General features: G+C 35.6%; 1 protein-coding gene across 4 annotated transcripts in view; it reads right to left on the reverse strand.

The window, feature by feature from the left end:
- Positions 1-26,405, reverse strand: part of OPHN1 (oligophrenin 1) — a 487,931-nt gene that overhangs the window by 60,930 nt on the left and 400,596 nt on the right. For all 4 annotated transcript variants that reach the window (XM_012733926.1, XM_012733925.1, XM_004694439.2 and 1 more), the window contains exon 19: positions 2,594-2,753. In XM_012733926.1, coding sequence (XP_012589380.1) covers positions 2,594-2,753 — 160 coding nt within the window. The remainder of the gene's footprint in view (positions 1-2,593; positions 2,754-26,405) is intronic.

The raw sequence follows: 26,405 nt of genomic DNA on the forward strand, positions 1-26,405 counted from the left end.
ATTTATTTATTCCTATAGAACTGGGGTACAGGCCAGAGATGAGGAGGGTGAGAGGCTTCACCAGAGATACAGTGGGGAGCAGAACAGGCAGATCAACAAAGTACACTGCTGAGGGGAGCAGTGTGCGGGTCAGGAGAGGTCTGCAGCGCCATGTGGTCACCTCCGGAGCAGGCGGGGTTAGAACTCATTCAGAAGTGGCTTAAGCTTCTTAGTGCTGTGCTTTAACCCGCTGCGCCACCAGGGAGGACCCAAGTCCTACTGCTTTTGCCTCCCCGTTATATTTCTCACTGTCCTCATCGAGACCACAATTGTTTCTTACTCAAACTATGGCAACACATTATTTCTGTGATAAGACCTTCACACTACAGCTAAGATAATATCTTCTGACTATAAGTTTGACCATTAAACTACTTTTATGTTCAAGCAGTGCTTTCTTATCCTGATGAATTATTTCAAATATTCCTAACACTTCATTTAGGCAAAATGCCCTTGTAAGAAGGTTCCTATCTCCAGTCACATCTCCTGCCACTCTTATTTCCATTTCATGTTCTAACAACACCAGATGGCTTTGAATTTTAAGCCCTCGAGTCTTTGTCCACACTAGGTCATCTCCTTCAAATTTCCTTTCCCTATTTACCTTCCATAGCACCTTCAGTATTGATCCAGGTTGTAGTTCGTTCCTTGACAATCCTAAAGTGACAATTCCAGTATCACTGTATCAAATAATTGTTCAGACAGAAACTGTGTAGTGATTAAGGACTTCACCTCTGAGTCAGGTTTCTTAGATTTAAACCCCAGCTCTGTCAACTAGCTAAATAGTCTCGGGCAAGTGACTGTCACAGAGTGCTATGTGTTTATGATCATCTTCACATTTTAACTGAAAAAAAAAAAAACTATCAGAGAAGTTAAGTTGTTTGATATAACAGATAGTATGGCAGAGAATGACATTGGTCTTCAATACCCATTCTCTTTTTTTGTTAAATGAACTAAATAAAGTCTTAGCTGGATACATGGCTACCCCATATAAAAACTATACTCACCTGCTTCCCTGATAGTAAAGGCAATCATGACATTAAATTCTCACAGCAGCATGTGAAACTAAAGTGATACTGTGACTTCTATGTCACAGCCTTAAAGAAAGGATTGTATCCTCTACTTCCCTTTATTTCATCTTCTCAACTGAATAACGTAGGGGATATTTAATCAGTCACATTAAGTAGGATGACAGAGACATAAGAAGGAAGGAAACTGGCTCTGTCAATCACCATATCATTCCTAGGTCACCTCACAGGACTATTCAATAATCAAGAAGTAAATGCTCCTGTGTTGGAGTCACTGTACGTTTGTATGTGGAGTTGTAACAGCCTAATCTGTATCTGCCTAATACTGTTAGTAACCAGTAGAAGTTGGATTTAAAAGGTGAACACTATCTAACATACCACCAGCAACCTCCCTGCACAAAACTTAGTAATACTTTGCTAGGATGGTACTGACTGCTAGAAAGCTTAGAGCCAAATGTTAAGTCCATCTGTTATAAGCAAACAGCTTCATTCCTGAATTCATTTTCTGTATCTTGGTGTTTTCTCTTAAATTTCACCTAATCATAGTATATACTAACTTGTATGCATATACCACAAACAATGTTGCCTTAAATTTTATCATAATGAACAAGGTTTACTTCAATAAATAAGGTAGTTTTCTTTCTGGTTTTGTTTTAACGTATTTATAGTGATTGAAGCATCATTGTTTACCATGCCTGTTAGTATTCTGACAGCAAAAGATAACCCCTTCAGCTGGAGCCACCACAGCATTCACACAATGAGGCCCTCCTACTGCTCCACCAAGGTCCATTGTGGTTTCCCCTGCTCCCTGTCCCTCACCCCTCACGCTCCCCCTCTGAAAGCAACAGATCTATGGGCAGCTTTCAAGGTTTGATTTTAAATTTGTTTTTACCTGACCCTTTGGCTTTACTCTATTCCACATATAAGTGATACCATCCAATATTTATCTTTCTCTTTATTACATCTCTTAGCATAAATCCGTTTAGCTCCATCCATGTTCCTGCAAATGGTATGTGTTTATCTGCATAAACATTGCATGGTGTATAATGAGGAATTCTCTTGATCCGCTCGTATGTTTTGGGGCAGTTTGGTTTTTTCATATCTTGGTGTTTGTAAATAATGCTGCTATAAATATAGTTGCACAGATTTCCTTTTGAATTAATATTTTTAAAATTTTTGGTAGCGATATTGCTTTCTTAATGATTTCACTTAACCTATACTACTTTTATACTTCTCATTTTCCTCTGCTTACAAGGCTGTCTACATGTTAGACATGTACTCCTTAAGGTATAGAATGATTTTTCTTCTATCCTTTGTAGCATGTGCCTTATAATAAAAGTTAACTGTTCAAGCAATGAGTGCTAAATTAATGAATCTCATGGGGTTACAAATGCTATTAAATATCACTGCATCATAATGGAAATTCTTTCTATTACCAACTTGAGCAAGGGAGGGAGATAGAATTCTAGAAGGTGGGTAGGAGTAGGTGTCATATATTTGGGGGCATGGTGGTAAGTATAGGAAATACATACCTTAACAAAGTGCTCAATTAGGATTTCCACCACAATGTTCTGGAATTTGATGTTCATCATAGCAGCCACAGTGTCCTCCTGAGCTCTCATCAGAGTAGGACCAAAGATCACACCCATGTTGGAGGGAGTCATGAGATTCTCTTTGCTGTGTTCACACACACTACCAAAAGAAAAAAAAAATATTAACAGGTTTTGCTCCAAGACCCCATTGTAACCAAGAATGTATTAGGTGCTCAAGGGGGTTAAATGAACTAAAAAGTAGAAGGAAAGAAAAGGCCTAAATATACATAGGAAGAACAATCCATAAAGGTAGCAACTAGCATGGAATATAAAAGAATATATAAGCAGCAAAGTGAGACTGTTAACTGGAGAACTTAAGAGAACAGGGATAGGGTTAACAGAAAGTATTTGAGAAGAAAGAAGCAAAATAACATTCCAGGCAAGAGACAGCATGTGTAAAGCACAACTAAGGAAGAACAAAGCACACAGAGAAAGTGCTAACCAGTCTCAACAGTCAGGAATCTAGCTCCTTCCTTATCCCAAGCTGGAAAAGCAAAACACTCAAAGAGCTAAGAAAGGTCCTTAGGATTTGCCCTTTATCACTGTCTTCACTTACCAATGAAAACAGTTCAATGAAAACAGTTCAAAGAAGGAAAGGGATTTGTGTGAAGAAACAGCCTGATTAGGACCTGTAATTCTAAATTTTCTGATCCCCAGTTACTTATATTTCCTTTAGTGACTTCAAATCACTTATAGAGCATTCCAAACTCTCTTTAAAGCAACACCAAAGCCTTGCATAACTTGCTGCCTATTTCTAATCCAATGCACAACTTGGATTCTAAACCCAAACTGGGTTTGATCCCAACTCTGCCACTTATTAGTCACACATTTCTGAGTGTTAGTGACCAAACTCCACTGGGCTTCAGCTTTCCCACTTGCAATTACGGTATCTATTTCAGAGTGTTCTTGAATAAATAGAACTAAATTGCTTTAGAAAGACATCCTGAAAAATATTCCATTTTAAGTTTCTGCTAGTTTTTATTATCATTCAAGGAGATATCCCCCACCTTCATCTAGGTCTTGATAACCTCTAACACTTAATATAATGAAGTATTTAGATTAGGTTTTCTGGTTATGGCATGGCATTTCAGACCTCCATATGTTTACTCATAGCATTCCCACTGCAGAAAGCCTCCATCCTCCTAGATCTGAAGATTATTTATTTATCCTTTGAGATTCACTTTAGTTAACATATTTTTTGGGACTGTCACAGTTCACTATCCTCAAATGATTGACACCACTGGGCAAGCAGAGTATGTTGCAATTTTCTGTTCTTATCTGCCTCTCCAAGTGGTAAACAACTTCCAAGTATGAGTGTGTGTGTTACACACAGCAGGCACCAATTAATTAATTTTAATGAATCGGAGCACCTCTAAGTGCTCTCTCCAGTAGTACTGGAACAGACAGACAAAACTGTGCAGACCTTTGGGCAAGTTTGCCTGTTGGTGGGAAGGTGACCACATTGCATATCCTACCAGAAACACTCACTTTCCAAACCTGCCCAAGTCCAGTACTCTAAGAGACTGAAAGCTAACAAAAGGAAGGCTCTTATCACTAAGTGGTTAATAGACAGGGACCGAATCCTTAGACAAATCTCAGTGAAATCTGTTAAATCTAACAAGGGCTGAGTGCCATTCAGATCCTAAGGAACAGCAACTACTCAAAGGCCTTTGGCATTGCTGGGCTGTTGATGAATCCCTTTGAACAGTTTAAATGTGTCTGCAATTAACCCTTATTCCTTCTTTTCTGAAGAACAGAAAACACTAATTCAAAAGATATATGTAATCTTTTTTCTTTAGTTACATTACTTTTTCAGACGTTGAAATGGATAAGCAACTCCATGCTGCCACCAACTGATCCATTAGGGAAAAGGCAATTATTTCCTATTAAGAGCTTTGAAAGGAATTGACTGGTTGAATGTGCCAACAACTTACATATTCCTCACAACTCTACAGGTAGTTATTTTATCTATAAACCCTATGTTCACAGCAGGTAAAGTACTTACTCAAGGTCACAAGGGAGTAATCCTTAAATATGGGGATTTAAGCACATTATCTGTTGGCTCTAATTCTTAACAATCATCCCATTTTATCCCTCTGTCTGCTTGTGTAGTTCCCCTCAACAAATGAAAGACTCTGTTCGGACTCCTTTAAGTTAAAGCCTTCTGAGCCCTCCCTGGTGGCACAACGGGCTAGGTTGCTGCACTGCAAGCTGGCTGCAGCCACGTCAGTGCAGTTCAATCCCTGTCCCTGAAGGTGATCCACATGGTGCGCCAGACCTCTACTGTCTCCTGACCTGCCCGCTGCTCCCTCCAGCAGTGTACTTTGTAGATCTGCCTGTTCTGTTCTGCTCCCCATTGTGACTCTGATGAATCCTCTCACCAGCTCTGCACCTCTGGCCTGTACCCCAATTCTGTATGCATAAATAAATAAATCTTTAAAAAATAAATAAAACCTTCTATGAGAGAGCATTCTGGTATCCTACTTACACTTTTACTTATCGGCCTTACATGAGATTTGACAGGTAACACATTCTTCATCTATGACATTTCTCCTTATACATTTTGAAAACCATTGAGAGGCATAAAATCACAAAAATTGTGAGTTAATAAGATGAATTTAATAAAAAAATAATGGCTTTATGAGGAGTGAATTAGGTGTGAATGTGAGATATGATTAGACAGGAAATAAATCTTATACCCTCTAATTTACAGACTAGAGAAAAGGATAAAATTTCTCCATTCAAAATTTAAATAAAAGGAGCAGTGGTTTATTAAAAACCTCAAGTTAAGGAAAATAATTTGATTAGACTATTTAGATCACAAGACATAAATTAAAATATCTATAATAATAAAATTACTGTATAACCCAGCAATCTCAATTCTGGATATATAACCAAAGGAAATAAAATTACTATTTTGCATAGATATCTTCATTGAAGCATTATTCACTATAGCCAAGATATCTATGGCTAAATGTCTGTTGTCTCTCACTATTATATATATACATATGTGTGTGTCTGTGTTTGTGTGTGTGTGTATACACACACACAAACATACACAATGGGATCTATTAATCAACCTTTAATTAGAAGGAAATACTGATCTTTGCAATACCATGTATGAACCTGGAGAACATTACACTTAGTGAATTAAGCCAGGCACAGAAAGACAAATACTACATGATCTCACTTACATGTGGAATCTAAAACAGTCAAACTCAGAAGCAGAAAGTAGAATGGTAGTTTCCACCGTCTGGGGGAATGGGAAATGGTGAGGTATTGGCTGATAGGTATAGTTAAGTAAAGGTATAGTTAAGTAAAGGGATACCTCCTTGACATCTAATTAACTGCTATGGGGCCCTCCCTGGTGGGGCAATGAGTTAAAGCACAACACTATGAAGCTGTCTGCAACCACTGCAGCACGAGTTCGATCCCTGGCCACACATGGTGCAGCAGACCTCTCCTGTCTCACCCATTGTTCCCCTGGGCACTGTATTTCAGTCAATCTGCCTGTTCTGTTCCCCACTCCATCTCTGGTGAATCCTCTCACTCACTGCACCTGTGGCCTGTACCCCAGTTCTTGTATGCAGAAAAATAAATAAATCTTAAAAAAATAAATAAATCTTAAAAAATATTTAGCTATGTATTGTCCACTTGAAATTTGGTGAGAGTATAGGTCTTAAATATTCTCACTATGAAAAGAAGGAAGCAAAGGAGGAAAGGCAGAAGGGGGTAGGAAGGAAGGAAATACACTGCTATGTATACAGAATCTTAAGTTAGCAATGATAGCTTGAAAATATGGAAAAATTAAAAATGCACGTGTTTATTAAAATTACTTCTGTCGCTAATATACTATAGGACTTTAGGTCTTTTTCTAATCTCACATATCTGTTCCTTGTCTATAAAATGAGATTATTCAACTACTATTCAGTGAATCTAAGAGTCTAACTGTCAGGGAAAATGGGAGAAAAGATAGCCACACAGAATCATATATTAAAAACCTATTTTAAAAAATGCTTGCTTTCCCCAGTCTACACACCCAAACAAAACTAGACAAAACCTCAAAAAACAAGATAGAAAAAGAAATAGAGCCAGAACAAACCTGTTGATCCAACTATGGAAACTTGAACAGACAAATGAACTATTTCCTTTACAAGAATTTTACAAGCAAATATAAGAAACAGTAGAGATGAAAGGAAATCTACAGATTGGAAACATGGTAAACCAAAAGGGATCTATCTATGTCATATCAAGCCTTGACCTCTGTAGTCCTACAGGTGATTTTGATACACAAAAAATGTTAATAACAACTGCTTCAAATCAGAGTCACCACACTACTGACTCTGAGTCAAATCCAACCTACCAAATATTTTTATATATGAAGTTTTATTACAGCTCAGTTAAGATCATTTTCTACAAATTATCAGTGATTGCTTTGTACTACAAAGATAGAGCTGAGTAGTTGTGACAGTCTATATTGCTCACAAATCCTAAAATATGGTAAACAATTGCTAATCCCTGATAAGAAGAGATTAAAAGAGTCTTAGAAACATTTAACTAGATTCCTACATATGCACAGTATTTGAACCATGAGTCAAAGATAAAACAATATGACATTATGATACTATTTCAAAATTGAATACAGAATATTTGAATTAAGTAATTACAATTTATTGTCAGATGTGATAATTTTCTTCGTTTTTTCAATATATATACTGAAATATTCATGGATGAAGTAAAGTAATGTCTATGATTTGCTTTCAAATTTTCAGGATTTCAAATTTTTTTTCATTTTCAGGAGGTTGAGGATGGACATTGGTAGAGAGGGGAGAAAGCAAGCCCACCCTGTCTTGGTGGTACAAGGTATATATCATCTTCTAACCTAGGGAATTCTCATCTTCTAACCTAGAGAAATAGGTGCTATACAACAGGCAAGTAAGTAAAATGCTGGGTGCTATAGATTTTTTAATTGTCTTATGTTTTCTATTATTAATAATCTATAAGCTACAGATTTCTTAGTTCTCAGAGAATTTGTATCCGTTTAAACTGACTTGTGGGTACCCCCTGGTGGCACAGGGATTAAAGTCTCAGTGCTATCAAGCTATGGTCAGCCACTGCAACTGCCTGAGTTTGACTGAGTTCGATCCTGGACTAGGGAGTTAAACCTATATGGCACAGTTAAACTTTCCTGTCTTGCCTGCTGCTCCCCTCAGCAGTGTATTTCAGTAGATCCACCTGTTCTTCTCCCCACTCTGTCTCTGATGGATCCTCTTACACCCCCACCCCCAGTCTCTGGCCTATGGTCTATACCCCAACTCTTGTATGCATAGATAAGTAAAAATAAATCTTTAAACTGACTTGCATATTATCAAAAAATCCTAAGATGTTTAGTGCTGCTGCCAGAACCTCTTCTGTGATGGGTGATGCATTTGACTGTTTGAGATTTTGTTTTTTAAATGCAACACTTCACTTTTTGCCAAGTAAAACAGTAAATATCATTCCAGTGCAAAAAGAAAGATAATATGGGAAGAGTAGATATGGGTAGGGATACAGATGAAGCAAGACTAGACATTTGTTGATGATAATTATGAAGCCTGGCTTCATGGTGGGCCTGTGACCATTCTTTACGCTATTTCTTCTGTCTTTGTGTATAAACATGAAATCTTGCAATAATAACTTTTCTTAAAGGACAGACTAATATAAGAGGGGAGAATGAGCAGACCTGATCTTCAAGCATAGTGCCCATAAAGACACTGTTTTGGCTTCTTCCATGTCATATTATCTGCAATCTACTTTAAATAGTTCAACATAGTCAATGAAATGCCTAGAATTTCATCAAAATGCATTCAGTTGCAATGACTACATTATTTTGTCAGCCACTATGAAATAAAAATAATTTCATTGTCAAATCATCATGTATTAATTTTGAATACATTTAAAACAGAAAATAAATTCAATAATGAACATAATTAAATTTACATAACTGCAACATTGGCATCTGTAACCAAGGAAATACATTCAGAGGTTTTGATAAATCAGTTTAAAATCTGAAAAATAAGTGTCCCTTAGAATTGATAAAATTTGAGATATGTGATCATTAGTTTTCATGTACATTCTAGGACAATTAGATATGATTATAGTATTCTAACTGTTTATACATACTTGCATATTATAGGGGATGTTTAATGAGAGTTTAAGACTCCAACCAGTAGCTGGAGGGGCTAAGGTAAGTGTAGCTAACTCCATCTCCTCTCAACACCTCAGGACTTGTTAATTTGCATGAGTGATGGTTAAATGGCTTTTCATTTCTTAGGTGTGTCAAGAAGATATGGATTGGCTAGAAATATTGTATAGACACTAAAACTTACATAGACAGGTTGCAACTTTTGCCAATAGTAACATCAGTAAGGTGAATCAACCTCATTTCCACCTCAACATACATCCTTATGTAATACAGTGTAAGGTATAAAATACCACATAAAACACATTCTGACACAAAAACAGCTACTTTATAAGAAATATTGAACCAAGCTGAAAAATACAATGAAGAATGAGGACAAAATAGTAAGATTCTACAGGATAACAGCTGACTCTTCAACAACTGAAGGTCTCTCTCTCTCTTTCTCTCTCTCTCTCTCTCTCTCTCTCTCTCACACACACACACACACACACACAATGGGCTAAATTTTCAAAAAGGAGAAAAATATAAGAAGCAAATACAATTCAAGACTTTACATTGAGTACTAGTTTGGTCAAACCACCTATAATGTTCAATTTTGGGGTCAATTGTTGAGATATTAATGTGATCTGTAATAGCAGAAATTGTTGATCTGAAAAAAAACATAGGTTGTGGAACACCATAACCTCATATTTGTAAAAATTAAAACTGTTTGTTTATATGTGTATCATTACACATATACTCACAGAAATATTCATAAGAAAACTATTTTCTAATCTTTACAACACATGATATTGCTTTGGAAGTAAACAGAAGTGTTATTTCAAAAATATCAAGTTTCCAGTAAGCCTAATAGTCCACACCCTTTAGTATGACAGCCCAGGCCTAGGATTATGAAAGAGACACATGTGGGCATTAGATCATAGGATTTACTCATTTCTGTCTTCAATTCTGTTGCTATAATACGATCTCATCTTCCTCGAGTGAATCTTTATGTAAGATGCAGTCGGCATCAGAGAAGAAAAAGAGCTGGGACTTCATTGAATTGACAGAACAGGTTGTACAACTGTTTTGTGTCTGCTTGCTGATAAATACCTGCATAAGTGGAAGAATTAGGGCTGAGGCTTGCTTCCATTGTAATATTCCATTAATAATGAGACTGTGGGGGAGGTGATACCTAGTGTTCTCCTACCTCTGACTAATGGAAGCTAGGGGCACCAAACAAAAAGAACTGGATAATTGCAAACCCCAAATTGCCAAGTTCAGTTTGTCTCTGCCTGCTATTATCCTAGAAAATGGACTGTCAGTGGGAACATATTACAAAGTCATGAGTATAATTATTATATAGAATATGAAAGCAGAATTTGGCAGACAAGATAATTATGTGAACTTGAAAAGCTCGTGAATTTTCTATTTGATCAATTATGGTGGTGTCTGTCAGATAGCTTCATTGTGAAGACATATTTTTCCTTCTATAATTATTAAGTAATCAATGGGTAATAATTAGAACTAGGTGTGACCCAATAGTTTTGATTTTCTTCCAGAGTACATAAGGCACTGAGGTTGTAAAATAGTGGTTTTCTATAATTCCCTCCATTTTATTAGCTGATATTCTTTTGTAGTAAGGAGCTTTCAATCCAAATACTACTCATGCCAAGCCCTGTTGAACCTCTGAGATTGGCCATTAGGATCCATCATATTATTGAGTGCTATCTGATTAAGGAGAAAGTGAGATGGGAAGAAGGTAAACAAATAAAGAGGTTCAAATATATGGTGATGGATGGAAACTAGACTTTTGGTGGTGCTCATAATATCATAGTACATAATGAAACATACATAATGTTATAAGCCAATGTTACCTAATAAAATCTTTAATTTGTATTTCCCTGATTATAACTGATGTTGAACACTTTTTCATATGCCTGTTGGATATTTGCATTTCTTCTTTGAAGAAGTGTCTTTCAAGTTCTTCTGTCCATTTTGTGACTAATTTAGTTACTTTGTTTTTGCTGAGTTGTGTGAGAGTTTTGTAGATCTTTGTGATCAGTCCCTTATCATTTGTATGGAGTGCACAAATGATAAGTGCACAAACTTTCTCCCAGTCAGTGGGGTATCTCTTTGTTTAGGCTAATGTCTCCTTTGCTGTACAGAAGCTCTTTAATTTGATGTAATTCCAGCTGTTTATCAAATCCTTCGATTTAGGTGATTATTTTTAAAGATGTTACTGATATGTATGTCATGTAGTATTTTGCTTATATTTTCTTCTACATATTTTATATTTTCAGGTCTTACATCTAATTATTTAATCTATTTTGAGTTGGTTTTTATACACCATGTGAGGCAGCAGTCTAGCTTCATTCTTTTACATGTAGCAGTCCAGTTTTCTCAGCACCATTTAGTGAACAAACTGTCTTTGTTCCTTTGCATATTCTTTGCTCCTTTGTCAAATACTAGTTGCTCATAAGTCTGTGTGTTCATTTCTGGGCTTTCTACTCAATTCTATTGTTCTGGGTGTCTATTTTTGTTCCAGTATCATGTAGTTTAATTTTTCTGGCTTTGTAGTATAGTTTTAAGTCTGGAGTATGACACCTCCATTCTCCCTTTTTTAGGCAGGAGAGCTTTGTGCCGTTCAAGATTTCTTATGGTTCCATATGAATTTCATCAATATTTGTTCCATTTTTTGAAGAATGTCATTGAAATTTTTTATTGGAATAGCATTCAATCTGTACATTTCTTTTGGTAGGATGGCCATTTTGATAATGTTAATTCATCTAATCCATGAGCAGGGTATGTATTTCCATTTCTTTTTGTCTTCTAGCAATGTTTTATAATTCTCGATGGAATATTATTCAGCAATCAAAAAGGAAAATCCATGCCCTTTACAGCAATATGGATGGAGTTGAAAGGGATTATGTTCAATGAAATAAGCCAGAAAGAAAAAAAAATATTGGATGGTTTCACTTATAGGAGGAATGTAGAGGAAGCAAGAAAGGAATTAGGGGAAAAAGAAGTAACTATAATAAAGTAAAAATAAAAACCATCAGGAAACTATAGATCAGAGACATTCTGTGGGGGAGTAGGAGGGAAAAAGATAAGGATAGGAGTGGGAAGAGCACAAGGGATATGATGATGGTGCACAGGTGAATTGCTGGTGGGAATCTCATGGGGAAATCATACTTTGTACAAAAACACTGTACAAAAATGAAGGATAGTGTAATGAAGATATTAAGAAATAAAATAATTTAAAAAAGGAATAAAAATATTTTTAAAAAGAGGTTTGCTTATTCTAATCATTTCCTTTGAATTTTCATTTATTATAAGTGCTATAATCAAGTATGGTATTTATTAGCATTCAAATTACTCCAAGAATACTGACAATCTTTTCATTTTTAAAATTAGTTTCTTGAAATAACACTGATTTACAACACTGTGCATGTTACAGGGGTATAGGCTGATTCCTCAACAAATAAATGTATGTTCTTACACCACACACAAACCAAAGAACCAATAATTTTCTTTTCTTCTGTAGCATCAATTGTATTATCAGGTTTCTAGGATTTGTTTTTATTTGCTCCTTTTTTTTTTGTAGATTCCACAAGTGAAATTATCCAGTATTTGTATTTCTCTGAATTATATCACTAAGCGTAGTCCCTACCAGTTCCATACATCTTTTAGCAAATGGCAAGATTTCATATATTTTTATAAATGAGCAGTATTCTATATCTTTCTATATACAAAACATATGTGTATATATATATGCTGATATTATATATAGTACATTTACATAATTCATACATATAACTATATAGATATATGCCACAACTTCTTAATTGACTTATCTATGCTACAGCACTTGATTCCCCCTTAGTTTAATTATTGTAAATAGTATCGAAATAAACATAGGCGTGTATAGATCCCTTCAAATTAGTGGTTTTGTATTCCTCAGGAGTGGAAATGCTGGATCACATGGTAGACATATATTTTATGTTATGAGAAAATGCCATACTATTTTCCATAGAGGCTGGACTATGCCAATCAACAGTGTACAAGGGTTCTTTTTCTCCACATCTTTGCCCTTACTTGTTTCTGGATTTATTTACAAAGGCCATTCTCACAGTGGTATCTCACTGTGGTTCTGACTTCACTTCCCTCATAGTAAATGATGACAAGCACTTTTTCAAGTGCCTGTTGGTCATCTGTGTGTCTTTCTTGGAGAAGTATGTATTTGGATCTTCTGCCCACTTTTTCATTAGGTTGTTTTCCTTTTGTTCAGTTCTATGAGTTACTTATAGATTTTGGATACTAGCTGACAGTTGTATGATTTGCAAATCTTTTCTCCCATTCAGTAGTGTCTTTTTGTTTTAATATTTTCTTTTTTCTGTGCATAGCTGTCTAATCTGATATAGTTCATTTCATCTATTTTGTCTTTTGTCTCACTTTGACATTGTAGCAGAGTCCCAAAAGACAATTCTGAGGCCAATGTAGTGAAGTATATTGCCTGCTTTCTTCTTTTATGGTTTCTAGCCTAGAATCCAGGTTAGATTTATTTTGAATTCATTTTTGCACATGGTGTGAGATAATCTAATTTCACTATTTACACGTGGCTGTCCAATTCTCACACCTTTACTAGAGACTTTTATTTCTCCATTATATATTCTTTTTTCCTTTGTTATAAAAACTGTCTGTATAGTGTTAGTTTGTTTCTGGGCTCTAGAAATTCATTCCATGGATCTGCTCATGTATTTTTATTCTTATGCCTCTTTATTACGATTGCTTTATAGTATACTGTAAATCTAAGAGTATAATACTTCTATTCTCCTTTTCCTCAGAATTAATGGGGCTATTCTGGTTTTTGGTGGTTTCATACAAATTTTAGTAATATCTGTTCTATTTTCCTGAAGAAACCTATTGGAATTTTCATAGGAATTTCACTGAATGACCAATTTAACAATGTCAACTTTCCCAACTGACAAGCATAAGTTATATGTTCATGTCACTGAATATCCTTTTCATACTTAAGAAAAAAAAAGTCTTCTATAAGAATGGAAATCATAACATACTTGGAAGCAAAGATGGGCAAAATACTACATGATATACACCTCAGCTATGTCTTTAAAGATACAATACCCAATGCAATGATAGTGAAGGCAAGGATAAATAAATGGGACTACATCAAGTTAAAGAGCTTCTGTACAGAAAAAGAGACATTACAAAAAACAAACAGACATTCCACTGATTGGGAAAAAATTTTCTCACACAATACTAGTGATAAAGGATTGAAGAGGAAAATATACAAAGAACTGATGAAACTCAACAAGAATCAAGTGAACAACCCCAACAAAAAATGGGCAGGAGAGCTAAAAAGACATTTCTCCAAAGAGGAAATGCAGATGGCCAACAATCATATGAAAAAAGGTTCAACATCACTTGTAATAAGGGAGATTCAAATTAAAACCAAAATGAGAAACCACCTCACCCCAGTGAGAATGGCACATCTTCAAACAACTAGCAACAACAAATGTTGGCGAGCATGTGGAAAAAAAGGAACTCTCCTGAACTGCTGGTGGGAATGCAAACTAGTACTACCACTATGAACAGCTGTTTGGAGGTTTCTCAAAAGGCTGAGAATAGAGCTTCCATATGACCCAGCAATCCCACTCCTAGGTATCTACTCAAAAGACACAAAAACACTGATTCAAAAAGATACCTGCACCCCCATATTTATTGCTGCTTTATTTATAATTGGAAAGACATGGAAGCAGCCCAAATGCGCAAAAGTAGATGACTGGATTAAAAAAATGTGGTACATATACACAATGGAATATCACTCAGCAATCAAAAAAGATAAACTCATGCCTTTTGCAGCAACATGGCTGGAGCTGAAAGGGATCATGCTTAGTGAAATGAGCCAGAAAGAAAAAGAAAAATACTGGATGGTTTCCCTCATAGCAGGAGCATAAAGGAAAAGGACCAGGGGAAAAATAATAATAATGAACAATTATATACCACAGACATTTCATGGGGGTATAGTGGGGAATAGGATAAAAAATGGGAGCAGAGTAGTGGAGTGCACTGGCCTATGATGATGGCACACAGGTGAACTGGTGATGGGGAGTCCATGGGGGTTACAATTGAGATGGAAAAAGGCACAAAATGATGCAAAAATAAGCTATTATAACTAAAAAAAAATAAAAACAAAAAAAGGGAAACAAGTCTTCTAGGTTTATTGTACAGGTCTCCCACCTCCTTTGTTAAGTTCCTTTGTTAGGAACTTTTTTGATGTAAAAGTAAATGGTATTGTTTTCTTGATTTGTATCTCTTCTAGTTTATGGTTTGCATATAGGAAGGTAACACAATTTAGTATAATGATGCACCATGAAGTCATTCATTGTTTTTAGTAAGTTTTATAGTAGAATTTTTCAGCTTTTCTATTAATATTATGTCAACTACAAACAGTGAAAGTTTTTCCTTCTTTAACCACTTAGATACCACTTACTGCTATTGCCTAACTTGCTGTACCTGATACCGTCAAAGCTATGTTAAAGAGTAGTAGTGAGAGAGTGGGAATACGTGTCATGTACCTGATAACAGAGGGAGAAAATTGAGTTTTTCACCATTGGGTTTGGCACGTATGGCCTTTAATATATCAATGTATATTCCTTCCATCTTCATTTTACTAAGAATGGATGCTGGATTTTGTCAAATGCTTTCTCTGCATCTGTTGTGATGGTCATATTTATTTCAGCCTTTATATCTATGGTTGAAGTGATAAATGACATTAATAGATTTGCATGTGTTAAATCACTGTGCATCCCTGAAATATATCTCATTTGGTTATGGTGTATGGTAATTTGAATGTTCTTTGAATACCATTTGCTAAAACTTTTGTGAAATATTTACATCTGTGATCATAAAGAATATTGGTTTGTACGCTTTTCTGGGATATCCGTATCTGCTTCTGGATAGTGTTAGTTTCCTATAATGTGTCTGCATATTAAAAAAATGTGTCTGTATGTGTTACCCCATTTTTAGGTTTTTAAAAAGAGTTCGAAAAATATCAGTATTAGTTTGTCTCTGAAGGTTTGTTAGAATCCCATAGTAAAACAACCTGGTCCTGGGTTTTAATTTTTGGGAGTTTTTTGATTACTGTTTCAATTTCCTTGCTTATATATAAATTGGCCTGTTAAAATTTTCTATTTTTCTCTGATTCTTTCATGTGGGGTTGTATGATTCTAAGAATTTGTCAGTTTCTTCTAGATTCCCCAATTTGTTTGTATAAAGATGTGCATAATACTCTCATGATCCTGTGTTTCTGTTGTAACTTCTAGTCTTTTATTTCTTAATCTGTTTACTGGAATTTTCTCTTTCTAAGGAGTCTAGCCAAAGTTTTACCTATTTTATTTATATTCCTCAAAGAAAAAATCAGCTTTTTCTTCCATTTATGTTTTGGATTGTCTTTTTGATTGCTAGTTCATTTAGTTTATCTCTATTCTGTATCATCCCCTTCCTTCTACTGACAATATATTTTTTTTAGATTGTAAAAGTATATGTTAAAATTATTGAGTACTTTGGATTGCTATATACATTCTCTTAGTACAGCTTTTTCTGTATCCTATAGGTTCTGGCAGAGTTGGTAGCTTCTACCTCATTTGGTTTATCTCCAGGCATTTTTTAAAATTTCTTCACTGATTTACTCTTTAACCCAAGAGAAATTCATTGTTGTTTGGTTTCCACACATTAAAGGTATTTACTGCTTTATTTTTCTAGTTGATTTCTGGTTTGATATCACTGTGATCAGAGAAAAAGGTTGATATTCAATTTTCTTGGACATATTGGCAGTTATTTCAGGACCAAACTGTGGTCTATCCTGGAGAACTTAGATTGATAAATGTTACGTCAGTGGGTTGTATTTATCCCTTAATCACTAACTAATGTCCATCCTTATCCCATTACCTTTTATAGCTAGAAGTATGTTTTATCTGATAAAACTATGGCATTCTGTGCCATTTTAAGTAAATCACTTGTTTGCAGGGTTATTTTACAGCCTTTTATTTTAAACCTATATTTACCTTTGGACCTCAAATGGTCCTTCTGGAGAAAGGAGAAAGTTGGATTTTGTTTTCTGATGCAACTAGATACTGTATGCCCTTTGATTTGTGAGTTCAGCCCAGTGACATCAAAAGAATTTAACTGATATAACTTTATAGCCATTTTACTATTTGAAAGCTAGCTTTTGCATGTTATTTCAATTCCATTTTTTTTCTTTTTTTTTCTATTTTTGTCCTGAAGCTATCATGTGCTTTATATAGAAAGTACTATACTTATAACCTATCATAAATTTAAAGCATTTTAATCTCGACATCCTCATGTCAGACTCCAATTTTACTGTCTTCCCCTCTGTATTTTTTTCCAGTCTTGTAACTTCAAAGTGACTTAAAAAAAAAAATGTAACAGTTCATTTAATACATCTTGCAAAGCATGTTTGTTGAAAGAGATCAATGCCTTCAACTGTTGTTTATTGGCAAAACTTTTTATTACTTTTTCAATCTTAAATGTTAGCCTAGCTTGATAGAGAATTGTGGTTGTAAATATTTTCCTTTATGCACAATGAAAATGTCATGCTATCCGCTTCTGGCCTGTAAAGCTGATGAGAAATCAGCTAATAGTATTATAGGGGTTCCCTTATATGTGACTCATTGGCTGCTTTAAGGATTCTCTTGTTATGTATATTTTTTTCCATTTTAATTATAATGTGTCTTGGTGCTTGTTTGGGTGATGTACATACTTATTTTTACAGACCTCTTTTGTGTTTCTCAGACCTAAATATCTGTTTCCATCCCTACTTTTGGTGATGTTTCAGCTATTACTTCTTCAAATAGTCTCTACCAATTTCTCATTCCTAACCATTCTAAAACTTGTACAATGTGAATATTGTTCTCCTTGCTGCTGTCTCATATGTTCCTAATGTTGTTTCTTTTTCCTGTTTTTTTTTTTTTTTTTAATGATGATTTCCACTAACCTATTCTCTACTTCACTGATACTTTCCTCAACCAGCAGTCTAATTTCAGTGAGTCACTCTAGGGTATTTTTCATTTCAGCTCTTCCTGTACTTATTTCTGTGATTTGTTTATAGCATTTTTGTTTTTTTTTCCCTGTCTTTGTGTTTTCTATTTTATTAATCCATTGCTCTCCAAATTTCAGTAACTCTCATTAAGACTGTTATTTTGAAGTCTTCTTTTGATGTTCTGCATTAGAATTTCTTTTTGTATGTTTTGTGTTCCTCTATTTATTTATTATTTTGATGCTCTGTGATCACTTCTATGCATTGAGCTATACTGCTTTTCTTCTAAGTCCTGTTGTGATCATCATAATCTTGCTTTAGAAGTACAGGCCAAGAGAGCTGGTCTTTTTGTTATTATATTATTTGAAAACTTGTCAACAACCATGACTGGGGTTCAAGAGGCAGTACAGGATTATGGTCTAAGAGCCTTGCCTATAGGACGTGGACTGGTTATGTGTGGGATATAGAAGTTGGTACAGTTGCTTGCCAAGGTAAAAGCCTTCCTTGGGTTACAACTACATGAGATGAGGGATGTGGAATCACTGTATGTTCAAAACTAATGAACGCAGGTCACTGGTGTTCTCCCAGCAGCAACAACCTTCAACTGACACTTCAGCTGCAGCTTAGCTCAGGTTTTGCTGGAAGTGTCTTTTCTCTGAGACTCTGGCATAAGCAGAGTGGCCATAAATGGGTGGGCTTGAGGCAAAGGCAGGTACTGTGAAAAATTTCAGATTGCAAATAGTTAGGGTGTCCACGTGCCTGCCAATACCCATGAAGGAAGGGCTGTTGCTTATTGTGTCAGCAAGGGTCTGAGGTGAGTGGCTGAACTCTTTCCCAGAGCTCACCTGACCATAGTGAACTAGAGCCGAGGAGAAGTAGGAAGGGATGGTATAGTCCATAGAGGCTGTGCTTGGTCACTAGGAATATGCTACTGTGTTGTCGTTAGTGATAAGTTGACACAAGATCCATGTGATTATTAAGCGGTTTTCTAGATATATATGAGATACTTTCCTGACTCAGCTTATGCCACCATTTTTTCTGGGTGTGTACTCTGGAACCCTGTCCGCCTTTTAAAGGAATTCCTTGTGACAAGCATTTGTGCCCTTATGCAATAACCCTATCAATGTTTCAACTCTTTGTTTACACTGGTACACTTCATCCAAGGCCTACCTTGTATGTTTTTTTATCCTATACCTGGAATTAGCCATTCCTCTAATAGCTAATTAAAGCATAACTGTTGAGAAGGTAATGTAATTTTGAAATTAATATCTGGGCATTACATCTGTCCATTGTTCTTTTGGGTAAATGACTTTCAAGATTGGGTTTTGGGTAAATTCACTTCAATTTTTTTGTTTGTTTGTTTTTAAATCAAGGTAACATTAGTTTGCAACACTGTATAGGCCCCAGGAGAACATTTGCCCCCTTCAATAAATGCATATGTCTAGAAACTATTACCAAAATATCCAACAAATATCAACCACCGCCAGCTGGCCCCCTCCACCCCTCTACACTTCCCCATATCCATTCTAATTACTGCCATTCTGCTGTGAGAGTCTAATGATTTACTTTTTTTTTAAAGATTTATTTAGTTATGCATACAGAACTGGGGTATAGGCCAGAGATGCGGAGGGTGAAAGGCTTCACCAGAGACAGAGAGGGGAGCAGAACAGGCAGATAGAGGATGTACACTGCTGAGGGGAGCAGCGGGCGGGTCAGGAGAGGTCTGCCGCGCCATGTGGTCACCTCCCGGGGCAGGTGGGAATCAATCTCATGCGGAAGCGGCTTAAGCTTCTTAGTGCTGTGCTTTAACCCGCTGCAACCACCAGGGAGGGCCCATAATGATTTACTTTTAATAATTCAATTGCAGTTTTTCTTTATATTTTGCAAATGAGTGGAACCCTACAACATTTGGTTTTTCTTCTTGTATCTAATTTCACTTCGCATAATCTCCCTAAGGTTCATATATACTTGTCAAATGGCAAGATTTTTATCTTCTTTTATGGCTAGGTAGTTCTCCATTAAGGACATACAGCCCATCATCTTTAGCCTTACCCATATTTTTTTCCTTATCTGGGCTACTGTCAATACTGCTGATCAATGAACATGGGTGTGTGCATATCTTTTAAAATTAGTATTTTCCCATTTTGGGGGGAAACATTTGAGAAATGTCAATGTTTTTTCCATGGTGGCTAAACCAATTTACATTCCCACCAACATGTAATGTAAAAAGGGCTTTATTTTCATATCCTTGTCAATACTCATTATTTTTTAATGTTTTTTTTAAAGATTTATTTATTTATTCATACAGAACTGGGATACAGGCCAGAGGCTCAGGGGCGGTGAGAGGCTTCACCAGAGACAGAGTGGGGAGCAGAACAGGCAGATCGACGAAGTACACTGCTGAGGGGAGCAGCGGGCGGGTCAGGAGAGGTCTGGCTCGCCATGTGGTCTCCTCCGGGGCAGGCAGCAGGCGGGAATCGAACTCATGCGGAAGTGGCCTCAGATTCTCAGTGCTGTGCTTTAACCCGCTGCGCCACCAGGGAGGGCCTATTTTTTAGTTTTATAGGCTTAAGTCAACAGTCTCTCAGATGTATTATGAAACCACATCCACTACCAAAGTCCCAGTGACCCTCTCCCATTTGGCTACCATTTTACTATTTTTAATTTATGTTTTCCCACCACTATCTTATACCATATTGACCCTTTATTGCTCCCTTTCTCTCTTAATTGTAGAACCTCACTTCTTTTGTTACTGTCCATTAGTTTTAATGATTATATTACTTTGTCAAACTGAGTGCTATGTAAAGGTCCAACACTTGCCTTTGTCTGACTTGCCTTATTATACATAATTCTCTCAAAGTAGTTTCATTTGTTCATTGAACGTCCCTTTACTTGCATGTAACATTTTCTTGACCCAGTCCTCTATCAGTGAAGACAATATTTGTTTCCCTGTTCTAGCTGTAACACATAATGCTTCAATAAACAATGTAAAGCATATATCTAATAATTTTTGAATTGAGGCATTTAAATTCATTAGATAGAGGCCCAGAGTGGTACTGCATGGTTAAAAAGCTATTACCATTTTCAGTTTTTTAAAAGTCAATCCAGATCACTTTCCAAAATGATAGCACCAGTTACTCCCACCAACAGTAAAACACTGTTGCCATTTCCCCTTAAGCACTACAGATCATTTTGTTGGAAGACTTTTTGATTTATAACATTCTCACAGGTGTGAGCTGATATCTCATTGTGGTACTGACCTGAATCTCCCTTATTAAAAATGATGACGAACATTGTTTCATGTACTTACTGGCTTTCAGGATATCATATTTGGTAAATTGTTCAGATTTGCTGCCAATTCTTAATTGAATTGTTTGACTATTTTGTTGAAATGCGTAATATTTTAGTATTTCAAAAGTTATTTTGATTTGAGGCAATATCAATTATTTATTTTTGCTTTTATTTCCCTTGTCATAGGAGTCTAGATGACAAAAACACCTCTATTACTGATGTCATGAAAAGTATTACCAATGTTATCTCCTATATATATTATTTTGTGGGTTTTAATCGATTTAGAATTTATTTTTGACATGGAGTTAGAAAGTGATCCAATTTCACCCTGTTTCACGTGATCTTAATATTTTCCCACAAAGAGACTGTACTTTCTTGATTGTATGATCATGGCTTCTTAATCAAGGGTTAAATTTTGATTTATAGTAATATCGCTTTCTGGACTTTTGTTTCTGTTTCATTGATTATCGAGTCTATTCTTGTTCCAATACCATAATTTGTCCTAATAGCATATGGGGGCCCTTTCTGGTCACACAATGGGTTAAATCACAGCACTATGGAGCTATTTACAGCCACTGCAGCAGGAGTTCCATCTGGCGATCTGACTGGGGAGGTGACCCATATAGTGTGGCAGAACTCTCCTGACCTGCTCACTGCTCCCCCTCAGCAATGTATTTCAGTACATTTGCCTGTTCTACTCCCCAATTTCTCTGAAACCTCTCACCCCCAGATCTCTGGCTATACCCCAATTCTGTATGCATAAATAAATAAATCTTTTAAAAAAGTTAGAATTCACCTGTAAAGCTTTTTCCTCCTGAATTTTGGTATTAGGAATACTTTTCACTCTTATTTTAATCTTTATAATTATGATTGGTTTGTTGAGCTCTTTAGTTTCTTCATTGTTTATTCCTGGAAAAATCTGTTCTACATGTTTCCATTTCTTCAAGGTTATAGAATATACTGGCATATTATTGCTCAGAGTAATTTCTTATGATCCTTTGAGTTTCTACGCAATGTGTAGTAATTTCTCCTTTCCATTCCAAATTTTGTTACTATTTTCTCTCTTGCTAGCCATGGTAGAGGTTTATCAATTTTGTTTATTTTCTTTAGCAACTGCCTCTTAAATTAACTGATCTTTTATGTGGTCTTTTCAATTTCGATTTTATTTATTTCAATTCATTTCCTTTGTTCTACTAACTTTAAGTATTATTTATTTCTCTTAATCAAGTTGCTTTAGGTGTAATATTTACTTGTTCATTTGGGATTTTTCTTGCTTCTTTATGCAGGCCTACATTGCAACTACTTTTCCTCCTAGGTTTGTTTTTGCTGTATCTCATGAAAATGAAAAGCTTCCTTCCTATTCATTAGTCACAAAGTATTGATTCCATTTCTATTTTAACTTCCTCTTCAGTCTACTAGCTATCAAGCAACTTGCATTTATTTACTCTGCATGTATTTAAGTTTTTCCACAGGTTTTCTTTTTTAAAAGTTGTTTTCTAGCTTTATAGAATTATGGTCAGAAGGAATACTTGGTATGATTTCAATCTTACATATTTTATTGACAACTGACTTTGGTCTCACTATATGGCCTAGTCTTGAGAATGTTCCAGTACATTTGAAAAGAGTGTGTATGCAGCTGTGACTGGATTAAAAAGATGTGGCACATATACACAATGGAATACTCAGCAATCAAAAAAGATAAACTCATGCCATTTGCAGCAACATGGATGGAGCTGAAAGGGATCATGCTTAGTGAAATAAGCCAGAAAGAAAAAGAAAAATATTGAAAGGTTTCACTCATAGCAGAAGTGTAAAGGATCAGGGGGAGGGAGGTAAGAGAGAGAGAGAAAAACAAATATAAGAGAGTAAAAATGAAACAATGAACAGCTATAAGCCAGAGACATTTTATGCGGTGGAAGGGGGAATGGGATCTGAACTGGGGTGGAAATAGTGCACTGGACTGTGGTGCTGGCACACAGGTGAACTGGTGGTGGAAAGCCGATGGGGATTACAACTGAGATGAAAAAATGCACAAAATGAAGAATGATGTAAAAAATATATAATAATAATAAACATTGAAAAAAGGAATTATTTTGTTGTTATCACTACATCACTATCTCTTTTTAGTTCTTGTAATCATTATATTATGTGACTTTATGCTGTATCTTTTAGTATCATTTTCTTCGGCTCCCAATCATATTGCATTCCCTACTACCTCTTTGAATTGAAAAATCTATGTTATCTGTTGTAACTGTTAAGTGTTCATAACATTTTTTTTTAATGGTTTGCTTAGGCTAATCTTCCAGCATTTAGCCATAAGTCTGCATTCATCTTTGGTGGTGAGATGAGTTTCCTGTAAAGAGCAGGATGTTGGACTTTTTTTGATATCCATTCAAACACTATATACTTCTGAATTAGTGAATTCAGGCTATTTATATTTTTAATTTTTAAAAATATATTTATTACACCATCCTTTATTTTTTGTATGATGTATAAATTCACCATGAAATTCCCACTACCAATTCATCTATGAAACATCAACATAGTCCCTTGTGCTCTTTCCATTCCTGTCCTGATCCTTCTTCCTACTTCTTCCCTACAGAATGTCTCTGATCTAGAGTTGCTTCATGATTTTGATTTTTATATAATTATAGTTACTTCTTTTTCTGATTCTTTATTTGTTACTATACATTCCTCCTGTAAGTGGATTTTTTCATTTTCATTCTGGCTTATTTCACTGAGCATAATCCCTTCCAGTTCCATCAATATTGTTGCAAACGGCATGAGTTTATCCCTTTTGATTGCGGAATAGTATTCCATTGTGTAAATATACCACATCTTTTTTATCCAGTCATCTATTTTTGGGATTCTGAGTTGCTTCCATAGCTTACCTATTATAAATTGTGCTGCAATAAACATAAGGATGCAGATGTCCTTTTGAATTAATGTTTTTGTTTCCTTTGGGTAGAGTCCTAGGAGTAGAATTGCTGGACCATATTGAACTCCAATTTTAGTAATTTGAGGAACCCTCACACAGTTTTTCATAGTGGTTGTACCAGTATGCATTCCCACCAGAAGTGTAGGTGACTTCCTTTATCCTCTATATCCTCGGCAACATTTGTTCTTGCTAGTTTTTTTTTTTTAAATGTGCCATTCTCACTGGTGTAAGGTGATATCTCATTGTGGTTTTTATTTGCATTTCCCTAATTTACAGATTCAGTGCTATTCTAATAAAAATTTCAATGACATTCCTTAAAGAAATAGAACAAATATTGATGAAATTCATATGGAGCCCCCAGAAACCTCAAATAGTCAAAGCCCTCCTGACTAAAAAGAAGGGGAATGGAGTCATTACACTTCCAGACTTCAAAGTATACTATAAAGCCATAATATTTAAAACCACATGGTACTGGAACAAAGACTTACCAGAAAATAATCTTTGACAAAGGAGCAAAGAATATGCAGTGGAACAAAGACCATTTGCTCATTAAATGTTGCTGGGAAAACTGGACCCCTACATGCAAAAGAATGAAGCTAGACTACTGCCTCACCTGATGCACACACACACACACACAAACTCCAAATAGTTTAAAGAATTGGACATAAAACCTCAAATCAAGCTATTTATTTATTTATTTAGACTTATTTATTTATGCTTACAGGCCAGAGGTGTGGTGGGTGAGAGACAGAGATAGAGTGGGGAGCAGAATGGGCAGACTGACAAAGTACACTGTTGATGGGGGCAGTGGGTTAGACAGGAAAGGTCTGCCACATCATGTGGGTCAGCTCCCTGGCAGGGGATCAAACTCGTTCTGCAGTGGCTTTGGAGAGCTTTATAATGTGGTGCTTTAACCCACTGAGCCACCAGGGAGAGCCCTAAGCTATTTATTTTTAAGGTAATTATTGATTCATAAGTGCTTGCCATTTTGTTATTATAAACATTAATTGAACTTCATCTTAGTTTTTAATATTTTAATTTAAACCCATTTATTATTGCCTCATGTGTTACCTCCATTGGTAATTTTTTAAATATTTTGCTGAAGTTAGTTATGATGGACTATTTTTGCATCCTGTTGGACACTCTGATATCAAACTTGTTATGATGGGTGGCACATTCACTGTTACCCTCCTTCAAATTGTGTACGTGTTTATTAAGTCTGTTTTTGTTGCTTAAGAACTTCTTTCATATCTGCTTTATAACTGATTTTTAAAAAATTTTTGCTTTTCACTGAAGCTCGCCACCCTTCCTTCTATCCTGAATGGTAATTTTACAGGGTAAAATATCCTATGCCCTAAGTTTTTTCACTGGATACTCTTAATATTTTCATTTTCTTCTTATAAGTAAAATTTTCCTCCAAAAATCTGTGAACGCAACAGAAATTCTTTTATTGGTTACACTACTGTCTCTGAATATTTTTAATATTCTATTCTCATCAGCTTTCAGCAGTTGTCTTGGAGAATTTTGTTTTTGTATTTTATTTGGACATCTTACATCAAGATCTTGTTTGTTTAGAAGGATCAGAGAAATAAAAAACAAAACTAGCAGGCAAATAATCGATCAGAGACATACAGCAGGGAACGTCAAAACAGGGGAGGGCAGAGACAAGGGACTATGTTGATGAATCATGGGTGGGTAATGGGAGGTGCATGGGGATTACACCTAAAGGGAGAAATCAAAAATTGTACAATGATGCAAGAAAACAAACATAAAAAATATATAGATAATGATAAGAAAACAAATTATTAAGTGCTGCTATTAATTATGCATGTACTTTACATACAAATTTTCTAGTAATTAGGCAGCATAATAACTACAATGTTATCACATTTTAAGAGGTTGGATATAAAGTCCCACAACTAGCATTAGGGGCTGAATTAGAGATGAATTTCACTGACTTTCTTGGAAAATCTCATAGATAAATATGCAAAATCTGATTATTGAAAGCACCAGGCATATAATGTTAGTGTCCGTGCACAACAGATATGTCCTGTAGAGTTGTGTATGAGAACTGAGGATAATTATGCATGGTTTATGTGAAATAAAATTAATGTGGTCCCTGTGTCTGTCTTCATTTACTTGAATTCAATCTGCTAGTTTTCACTTAAAAAAAATAATGTAAGGGAACCAAATAAGAGATGAGGAGAAAAATAATAATAATAAATAAAAATAAAAACAAAAATCAGCAGGCAACTAGAAATCAGAGATATTCTGCAAGGGAGTG

This window comes from Condylura cristata, unplaced genomic scaffold (genome assembly GCF_000260355.1).
Source record: "Condylura cristata isolate star-nosed mole 26May11 unplaced genomic scaffold, ConCri1.0 scaffold00043, whole genome shotgun sequence".
NCBI lineage: Eukaryota > Metazoa > Chordata > Mammalia > Eulipotyphla > Talpidae > Condylura > Condylura cristata.